General features: G+C 45.4%; 1 protein-coding gene across 1 annotated transcript in view; it reads left to right on the top strand.

Annotated features, from left to right (window-relative positions):
• CLEC17A (C-type lectin domain containing 17A) overlaps positions 1-3,809 on the top strand; it is a 25,322-nt gene extending 21,513 nt beyond the window's left edge. The window contains exon 12 of the mRNA XM_045289697.1: positions 1,780-3,809. Within this exon, the coding sequence (XP_045145632.1) occupies positions 1,780-1,912 (133 nt within the window). The 3' untranslated portion in view covers positions 1,913-3,809. The remainder of the gene's footprint in view (positions 1-1,779) is intronic.
• Positions 3,810-11,095: the final 7,286 nt, after the last annotated feature.

The raw sequence follows: 11,095 nt of genomic DNA, 5'->3' as shown, positions 1-11,095 counted from the left end.
TCAGGTGAAAGAAAGGGTAAAGGCTAAAGAGATTCAGGTGAAAGAAAGGGTAAAGGCTAAAGGGATTCAGGTGAAAGAAAGGGTAAAGGCTAAAGGGATTCAGGTGAAAGGGTCCTAAAATGTAAAAGCCTTTCGTATATACATTTTAGGACTCTTTCTCTCTCCTGAATACATGTACATGTATATAATTATATCTCAATGAATTCTATATGATTATATAAATATGATTATTCTATATGATTGTGTGATTATATACCAAGAAGTTCTATAGTATAAATGATATGTAATTACATATAAAGAAAATTATTAAAGAAAAAGTCTATATAAACAAATAGACTTCTTAATCTTTTTTTTTAAATTGTGAATTGGATGAGCGTTTACAGAGCAGATTGATTTTCCATTCAACCTTCTGTACACATTTTGTTTGCAATCCTTGCAACCCCATCATCACTTACTCTATTTCCTTCCTGTTTTTAGAGTTTATTTATTTATTTTTAATTTTTCCTTCCATGTTTAATGTTTCCATTCCACTTTCTTTCCTAACCCTTCCGAATGTTGTCATTGGGTGAATGCTGCCCTTTTGATTTCAGATGGTTGATTATTCTAAGGTGTGTGTGCCCCACTAGTATTTTTGTTCCCCTTATAGACCTGTGGTTGGAAATTGAGTCATGGGGTGAGGTCAGTTTCAGACTTGGATGAATAAGCATCATAGTCGCAGGTGTTTCACCAGTCTCTATCCAACCAGTACGCCTGTTTTCAAAGATGTTAGTTATGATTTTTCTTCCACTCCAGCCAGGGCCTTCTACTGACCAGCAGAGAAATTGGTAGTCATAGCTGGGCATCATCTAGCATAGGCTTTCTCATGTCTTGATTTGAACAGTTTCAGGTTCATAGACAGACGGAGGAGATCGCCAGGAGAGTTCCCATGAACCAATTGTATTCTACTGCAAACAGCTTGCATTAGTATTGGGAGGTCTAATGGTTTAGTGGTTACGTGCTTGGCTGCTCACCCACAGGGGGTTGGTTCAGACCCACCAGCCACTCCATGGGAAAGAGGTATGGAAGTATTATGGGGCAGTTCTAATCCTCGGCCTTACAAGGCTGGGCTGAGTTGGCATTAATTGCCTCTGTGGCAACAGGCCTCGTAATGGTGCACTGGTGTAGTTCCTTTGTCACAGTCGACTGATATTAAAGGTCCCAAATCAAACTCACTGCCCTCGAGTCGATGCCGACTCAGAGCGACCCTCCAGACAGGGTAGAACTGCTCTGCGAGCTTCTGAGACTGTAACTCTTTTTTGTAAAAATCGTTTTATTAGGGGCTCATCCAACCCTTATCACAATCCATACCTACATCAATGGTGTAAAGCACATCTGTACATTCATTGCCCTCATCATTCTCACAACACCTGCTCTCCACTAAGCCCCTGGCATCAGCTCCTCAGAGACTGTAACTCTTTATGGAAAGAGAAAGGCCCATCTTTCTCTCGTGTCGTGGCTGGTGGTTTCAAACTGCTGACCTTTCAGATCGCAGCTCACCGTGTCGCCACTAGGCCACCAGCACTCCCTGGATTGATATGACTCATACCTTATTATTAGCTACAGTCTGCGTTTACATGAACATTCAGATTCCTGTTGAACAGTTCTATGGATTTTGAAAATGCGTACTGTCAAGGTACCACCATTATGGGATCACATAGGACAGTTTCACTGCCCTAAAAATGTCTCGGGCTTCACATATTTATTCCCTTTTTCTTTCTCCTCCCCTTTCCCCCCATCCAGTTTCTGGAACCGCAACGAACCCAACAACAACCACAAAGAGGACTGTGGTAGCATGAACACAGATCGGACGTGGAATGACCTTCCTTGTGAGCAGACTGCCTACTGGGTCTGCGAACGGAAATGCTCCTGCTGAGACTCAGGCGGAGACTGGGGTGATACTCAGCACCCCTCAACTCATAGGGATGAGTACCCCTGCTCCTCCGCAGAGGCCCTGCCTCCTCATAGACATGGATGTAACCCAATTGGATCCAGAGCGTGGCTATAGCAAGTCACCGAGATGCAAGTTGGACCATTTGAGCTCCCCCAGATGGATGGCAGATGCCCAGGGCTTGATGGTCTCCCAGTCTGGGTCTGGTGGGCATCCACCAGGTTTCTTCTCATGGTCCTCAGGAACTGGTGGAGGTTCCAGGTCTGAGATTGCACTCTGGACGGAGACACTCGGGGTCCTCTGACCCAGGATGAACTGGGGCTCGGTGGCTGACCAGTGTGAACCAGCTTCTGGGAAGTCAGTTGGGACAAAGTTCGTGGCAGGCAATTTTCTTGGTGAGGTTCGCTCAAGCCAAGTGATGAAAGCTGACTTCTGCTGAGCTCTGACCTTTAGAAAGTCGAGAAAGGCAGCCCAGATCAGAGCGAAGTTCATGGTCAGGTCTATAGGGCAAGTGTGGCCTCTGCACGTTGGTCCTCTCAAGTTGTGTGTGGGTGGTAAAGCTCCTTGATATGATTGTCCATTTTACTTCTGTGTGGACGCTCTTGGACTGTTAGCCCTTGCAATGCGTGTGCACCTCAGATGCCACTTCATCGTATGGAAGAGTTCTGGTCGTGTCAGGATGCTTAGAGTCCTTGGCCCTTGCTCACTAAATGCCAGGAGTACCCCACCCCTACCATCATGACAACCGACACATGCATCCCTCGAGGGCCAGTAGGGCCCCTAGCTGAGCACAACTCAAGTGCATGTGCTCCAAACAGTTTCGTATTTACCAGGTGTCCTTGACCAAGACCAGAGCCCTTCTTGTTTGGAAGGAAAGATGATTGTGGCGAGGTGGCTCTGGGAAAAGGAGGTTGTGGGGGAAATTGGAGGACCACTTCCCCTTTGCTTTCTCTCTTTCGGCCTTGACCTCTTCATGAACCACCCAACCCCAACGGGCACAGTCCGCCCACAGCCTGCAGAGTGGGTGGGAATCTTGCTCTGTGCCCTGCATCCAGGAGAGCTTTGGCTTGAGTGACTGCTTCTTTGGGGCTAGAGGAAGTTTTCACACCTCAGAAAAAGAAACTTCCCTATCCTGCAATCGGTGTGGTGTGAAATGAGGAAGCAGGGCCTGGCAGTCACACGTATGAGTCACCCAGGGGGCCCGTGATGGAGCCAGCTCCAACCTACCTTACTTCCACATCTCTTATGATCATCTGCTTGAAGACAGGGAGGTAAACATGAAAAAAGCCTCCTTTGAACCACTTTGGGTCCAGGGTAACAAATATTGGATGCTTTTGCTAAGAAAAAGAATACCCATCGTTTATCGACCATGTACTGCTAGATGCTCCAACCTTGTGAGGTTGGAATGATCATAAACCCCCTTTTACAGCTGGGATCTTATGGTTTGTCTGCGTTAGTCAGTGGGAAAACGGCAGAGCTGGGATTGGGCCCTACCTCCCTTCAATGGTTTGTCTCTCTGCAGCACCCGTGGCCTCCAAGAGGTGATTTGTAAACTTCAATTTTTCCTGAGGGCTGACCTTGCAACTCTGGTCTCCTCCACTTATTATGGGAGAAGTGCGATGTGGTAATTGTGATGAAAACAATCATGTATTGACTCCCACTCTCTCTACATAAAAAGTTTGCTGTGTTTCCATCAGGTTAAGGGACAATTAGCTGAGTTGTTAATTGTGTGGTTCCCTTGGGGCTATTGTGATAATCCAAGAGAGTAAAGACACAGGCTTGGGTTAGGGGCTGTGGAGATAAGAATAATCCTGCATCTATTTCAGTGGCTCTCAACCTTCCTAATGCCTCCACTCTTTCATACACTTCCTCTTGTTGTGGTGACCCCCCCAACCATAAAATTATTTTTGTTGCTACTTCATAACTGTGATTTTGCTACATCTGATATGCAGGATGTATTTTCATCGTTACAAATGGAATGTAATTAATCGTAATTAAAGCCTAGTGATTAATCACAAAACAATATGCAATTGTATATTGTGGAATATTTGTGTTTTCCGATGGTCTTAGGTGACTCCTGTGAAAGGATCGTTTGACCCCCAAAGGGGTTGCGACCCACAGGTTGAGAAGGGCTGGTCTATCTGAAGGCACAGCCAATAGGATTTGCTGCTGGGGTGGCTGTGGCGTTTGAAGGGAAGAGAAGACTGTGACGCCTGGACTTGGTGCAGCTATACCCTAGCTCGCTCACACCTTCAGTGGGTTGATCTGGAGCTGTGGGTTTCATGGCGTCACCCCCTCCACTCCCAAGTCCTCAGTGGGATTGAGCTCTAGTTGCTTACAGTGGTCGGCTGCGCAGCGACACACATTTAATGCCATTTTTATTGGCTCTTTCTTTCTCTGACTCACTTCTTCAATCACCTCCTGGTGTCTGTTCAAATCACCTAAAACATAAACTACTTGAATTTGAATCCTTGTTCAGTGTTTACTTTGGGGGCCAGTTTGCTTGGGACCAAGGGACTCCTGTGATGTAGGACTCTCAGTGCTGTGACTGGGGATGGGGGAGGGGAACAGGGGACCAAGAACCAAACTCCCTGACATTGAGTTTGTTCTGACTCATTACTACTCTGTAGGGCTAGGTAAATCTTTACAGGACTATAGCTCTCTCTGAGAGTAGACAGTATTGTGTTTCTTCCACAGGGAAGCTGGAGGTTTCCATCTGCAGCCCAGCCCTAACTGTTAGGGTAACTTTTATTTTTTTAATCATTTTATTGGGGGCTCATACAACTCTAATCACAATCCATTGTATAAAGCACATTTGTACATTCATTACCCTCATCATTCTCAAAACATTTGCTCTCCACGTAAGCCCCTGGCATCAGCTCCTCATTTCTCCCCTCCTTCCCTGCTCTCCCCCCCCCCATGAACCCTTGATAATTTGTAAATTATTATTTTGTCATATCCTACACTGGCCGACATCTCCCTTTACCCACTTTTCTGTTGTCCATCCTCCAAGGAGGGGGGGTTATATGTAAGTCCTTGTAATCGGTTCCCCCTTTCCATCTCACCCTCCCTACACCCTCCCGGTATCGACGTTCTCACCACTGGGCCTGAAGGGATCATCTGTCCTGGATTCCCTGTGCTTCCAGTTCCTATCTGTACCAGTGTACATCCTCTAGGCAGATTTGTGAGGTAGAATTGGGATCATGATAGTGGAGGGGGGGGAGGTTAGGAAGCATTTAGGGACTAGAGGAAAGTTGTATGTTTCATCTTTGCTACACTGCACCCTGACTAGATCATCTCCTACCCACAACCTTTCAGTAAGGGGATGTCCAGTTGCATACAGGTGGGCTTTAGGTCCCCACTTCGCACTCCCCTTCATTCACAATGATATGATTTTTTTGTTCTTTGGTTAGGGTAACTCTTTTTGGGAATGTAACGCTCCCCCCTTTATTAAAAGGGAATGTAATTATGGAAGTAGAAAGCGTCCTCTTTCTCCTGCTGAGAACCTGCTGGCTTCGAACTGCTGACCTTGTGGTTAGCAGCCCAACACATAGCCACTGTGCCACTAGGGCTCCTAAACCTGGGAAGGGTTGGGCAAAGCAGGGTAAGCTGGCTTCTCTAATAGGAGGAGATTGGAGACCAACAGAGTTAAATGTGACCCAAGTTACATAACAGCGAGAAGAAACCAGTGAGTGGACTTAACATCAAGGAAGCCGTTGGTGCATTGAGTCAGTCTTTTAAGTATTAGAATAAGAAGTGTGTTGAGCAAGAGTGGTTGGGAGGAAGTGGAGACAGCAGAGTGTAAACAACCTTTCCAGATTTTGACTGTGAAGGGGAAGAGTGATATAGTGTTTATTGAAGCAAGAGAAGAAGTTGAGGGAGGGTTTCGTGTGTGTGTGTGTGTGTGTGTGTGTGTGTGTGGTAGAAGGGACCTGAACATGCCCCTTCCTGTTACTCATTAAAAAGCTATATTCTTCCCACATTAGATCTCCTAGTCTGATTTTTCCCCTTTATGATTTTCATCCCTTTGCAATTTGCACCATGCTTTGAGATACTTATTCCACCTGGTCTTTTAAACCATGAATTTAGCTTTTGAGAGCAACCACCCAATTCTTTAGTTAATGCTGCAGTTTCCCGTGCAGAAATCCTGCCTTTTCTTTTTCTTTCTAGAGAGCCTTTGAGGTGCTCTACTTGAATCTCCCTAAGTTCTTACTATTAACTATTCTTGTTTAAAGCTGTTGTCTGTCTACTCCATCAGCTCTATTTTGTTGGCTGTCAATTCAGTTACATCAGATGCGGGATCTTTCACATGTCATTTTTCTCTGGGGCTCAGATAAAGGATTGAGGACTCTTAGTTGTAGCAGTTTCTCAGGCAGGTGTGCAGAAGTGCTCCCCTCCTTCCCAGACTCCTTCCTTCTTTCCTTCCTTCCTTCCAGATATACCAGTAGGGTTCCTTCTTGAGGACAGAACACACACACACACACACACACACACACACACACACACACACGCACACACACTGACCGTAGCCAAGAAGGCCATAGACTTTTGTGGCCCAGACTCTTCCTAGGTTACATTGTGTCATGTCCTTACCTTCAGAACACTCGTTGGCCTATCTCACACTCTCATCTGACTAATTGGGGAGAAATTCCAACTCCAGGCATCCTTTTAGGGATTCTCCCAGAAACTGTAATCCCACTCAGCTGCCAGGAGTCTCAAGCCAGAAGTCTTTTGGTCCCAAAGGTACAGATAGATTAGGATGGGGAGGGGAAGCAAGGTATGTTCAGGTGACCATTTCCCTAGAATCTTACATTTCTTTCTCTAAAACGGTTGGAAAACTACAGCATAGAGATCAAATTGTGAGCATAGCCTATTTTTGGATGACCAGTGGGCTAAAAGTGAATATATCCATATAGAAAAACTATACATGAATATATATATCAACCTGTAAAGATTCCCTGTCTCAGAAACCCTAGATAGGGTCTCCATGAGTCAGAATCAACTCAATGGCAGTGATCTTTGTAAAGAAAGATTTTATTTATTTATTAAGAAAGATTTATTTGACAAGTTTCACTTAGCGCAATACACCTAAAAGGTAAATCACAGTATAATGAGATTTCAATCAGGGCCTCAGAATGTCATATAAACACCAAGACCACAATCCTAAAAGTATTGCTATTGCATCTAATGTTAACTTAAAAAACACCCCAGACCCTTAAACTTACATGCCTTACGGGTTATTAAATGATACTAGAATTAAAACATACCACATGCTTCACTTTTTAATTGTAGACACAGCTCCTATGCTTGAGTTTTGTTTATTAAAAAAAAGGCACGCCTTGCAACGTGCATTCATTGTTCAATAACATGTGGTCTCAGAGCGACATTTAACATACCTGAACTGCTTTCACCTACATACGCGACTGCTTAAGTTCATTTGACAACTAAAGAAAAGCTGAAACTTGCTTAACTGGGTGCATGTTTTGTGTTCAAAAACAATCCTGACTTCCCCTTAGAGTAAGCACGAATCACAGACTTGTATTGCGAAACTGTCAAACTGACCAAGAGTCAGTGATCAGGATTACAATCCCCACTCATCACTCCTACTGGACATGCTAGACATCCCTCCCATCCCCATTCCGTCCCCTCCCATCGAGGCACGGCTTCCACGACTGTAGTAGCTGCTGTTCACAGTGCCAGTGGGTTGGGTGGGCGTCAAGTCCACTTGGACTCGTCCTGACTCTGTGAGTCGATCTGATTCTATGACTCTGGGACCCGTCCTGACTGTGCGTCCATCTCCACAGGAGCAGAGAGCACCGTCTTTCTGCAGAGGAGCAGTCGGTTAGCAATCCAGTTCGTGCTTCTCTCTCTCTTTCTCCCTTTCACACCACCCCCTCCACACCCCCCCACGAGGGGCTGAACAAGTAGAATTAAAACACGTGAAACGGAAACCAAAGCCCTCTCTACTTATTCATTGCTGTGTTCCTGCTACGTGACTGGAAGGTGAGCCATGGGAATAGCTCAGGTTCAGGAGCGAAGCGTGTCTAAAGGTTATAGTCCCCAAAGTCTCCATCAGATCAGTAAGCCTAGATTTTTAAGAAAATAGTTATGAATTTCATTCCACCTTTGTCTCTTACTTTATCCAGGACCTCCTCTGGTGATCCAATTCAGACAGTCTGCAGGGGGAGCTGGGCCCCACCTAGTTCTTCTGGCCTCAGGTTTATGGAGGGTGAGGTTTGTGCAATTGGTTAGTCCTAATGTTTTCCATGTGTCCCACATCTATCTGAATCTACATTTATACATTTATTGTATATATGATATACAACCGGATTTTATATCTATAGTTTGTACGTATCTAATCTAATCTATCTGTTGATTTGTCAGTCTATCAAACTGTCTCTCATGTATCTATCGTATGTGTGTGTGTGTGTGTGTGTGTGTGTGTGTATGTATGGGTACAAAGAGTGTATATGGCCTGAAAATAAGAAAATATTTACTATGTGATCTTCTACAGAAAAATTGCTGACTACTGTTAGGATATATAAATGGCACTGGAACAAGGACATGGACAGGGCAGAAGACTCAGGAGAGAGAGGGAACAATCACTGGTCAAAGGCCCCCAAAGACATAGGTCAGGGTGGGATCTGAGCACAGATGAAGGGGAGAGGGCCTTAGGAAGGGGAGGAGCCCTTGGCCCTTGTGGAGAACAGGGGAGAGGGCCATGTGGACTGATGGTGGAAGTTAGCAAGGATGGCTATGAGTGCAAATTTATTTAGAAGGGAAATCAGGAAGTTGAATTTCTGATCGCTGGTGTTACTTTTTCTCTTTGAAGCAGAAGATAAAGTCTTTTGCCTTGAATAAAGGGAACAGCGATGAGAATTGAGGAAGGCGGTGACATTTGGGACTCCTCATGTGGGGAAGTTGACTAGGGATAGGCACAGAGATCCCCAGGGAGCACGGAAGGTGTTGTTAGAGCATGACTTTGTGTTGACTCCAAGCTGAAGGTCTTGGGTCTGATTGACCTGGAGGCAAGGAGGATGGAGGAGAGACGTGGTGGGTTCACTCATAAGAAAGGATGCTTTGGGCATCGAGCATTAGATCCTTTAACTCAAAATGGCTTAATAATGGTTGTCTAGCGTAGCACAAAGTCCAAGGGTTAGTTCAACAGCACAGTAATGTCCTAAAACCCCAGATTATTCTCGTCTTTCTGTTTTTTCTTCTTTGATTTTCCCAGTATGTTGTCTTCCTTCCAAGTATCCTGTGGTTGTATGACAGCATCCCAAAGTAGGAAATCCTGGGCCGCTCCTTGGACTTCTCTTTGTGTTTCTCAATTGAAGAAATGTTTCTCAGCAGATGTATCTTGCATCTCATTGGCTAGAACTTGTCCAGACGTTCCCCTTCAAGACATCTACAGCAAAATGGAAAATCACCATGGTTAGCTTAAACCAGAGCCCCCTATGGCGTATGGCAAATCTGCTGCACAAAACCTACTGAAAATGCTAAAGAGCAAAGACGCCGCTGTGAGGACTGAGCTGTGCCTGCCCCAGGCTTGGGTGGTTTCAATCTCCTCACATGCATGTGAATGTTCGACCATGAGGAAGGAAGACCAGAGAAAGTGAATGCATTTGAATTACGGTTGGGTGAACAACATGGAAAGTATCAAGGGCTGTCAGAAGACCAAACAAATCCAATTCAGAAGAAGTACAGCCAGAAGTGGGGGTAGCCTTGGACGTGAGCACAGCGAGCCTCCAGGTCATGTGTGTTGGACATGGTATCAGGAGGCAGCAGCCTCTGGAGGAGGGCACATGCTTGGTAAAGTAGAGGTTCAGTGACCAAGAGGAAGCCTAGGAGGGGGATGGACACAGTAGGTGCAACAGTGTGCTCACACACCCATGGTGAGGACAGTGCGCTACGGACAGGGGTTTCCTGCTGCTGCACACAGGGTGCCTGTAAGGCAGAGTCAATTGGATGACTCACAGCAACAGCTTAAATCAGGATTATTCCGCCTCAACACTGTTGGTATTTGGGGCTGAATACTTGCTTGTGGGTGGGAGATGGTCCACATTGTAGGATGCAGACCAGCACCCACTGGATGGAACATCAATCTACTAGATGCCAGTCAGACCATCATCCCAGTTATGACAACAAAAGAGCTCAATGCCAAATGTCCTTGTGTATTTTCCCGGTGGGGAAATCACCTCCTGTTGATAACTGATGGCTTAGACCAGTGGTTCTCTACCTTCCTCATGCCGTGGCCCTTTCATACAGTTCCTCATGTTGTGGTGACCCCCCCCAACCAGAACATTATTTTCATTGCTACTTCATCACTGTCATTTTGCTACTGTGATGAATTGGGGACCCCTGTGAAAGGGTTGTTTGACCCCCAATGGGGTTGCGACCCACAGGTTGAGAACTGCTGGCTTAGACCAATCTCAAGGGACCCTTTTGGCCCAGGCACTTTCCTGTCCCAACTATGAGACTGATCAAGGTGGCTGCCAAGCCGACAATCTGCAGTGCTTGGCATTGTAGGATTGACCTTGAACTGAATATTTGCAGGTGATTGTGAATATGTAGAATGGTACGTAGGTAGGAGACAGAGTCAGAAAAAGGAAGCAAAGATGATGGACATATAGGAGTGAGTTACTTGAAGTGGTGGATCATGAGCTATAGGGTGAATACGAGAGGAGGTAAAGTCAAGAGGAAGCTTGTCATTTGGGTGAAATTGATCGTTCGAGGGGCTGGATGAGTTTAAAGAACACGTTTAGGAGAAACGCAAGAGCTCAAAGAAAGCCTGAGAGAAGGGTTTCCTAAGCGACAAAAAGATGAAGTATTTGCAATGATCCAGGTTCAGCATTGCCTGAGCACAACTTACAGTGGGAGCCTACAACGCAGAACAATCTTTTATGGAGGTAAAGATGATATGGATAGTGAATTCCCTCACCTCTCATTCGTTCTTCATAGCCTCAATTTAGGACTTTCCTCTGGGAGTTTATGACTCACTGTCTGGTACTTTTCCAGTAAAGCATAATTTTTACCTTAAGTAATGTTGCCTGTTTACACAGCTGACTTTCCTTCTATATCAAGTTTCCAGAGGAACAGAGCCAGGAAATTAGACAAAGGTCAAGTTTGCCTATAGAGAAGGGGAAAGGATTCCGCTAACTCTTTATT

The sequence above is a fragment of the Echinops telfairi genome, unplaced genomic scaffold (assembly GCF_000313985.2).
Source record: "Echinops telfairi isolate 266 unplaced genomic scaffold, ASM31398v2 ScPeMD7_30;HRSCAF=105, whole genome shotgun sequence".
NCBI lineage: Eukaryota > Metazoa > Chordata > Mammalia > Afrosoricida > Tenrecidae > Echinops > Echinops telfairi.
The sequence above is the reverse complement of the archived record's forward strand: the minus strand, read 5'-3'. Positions and strand labels throughout refer to the sequence as shown.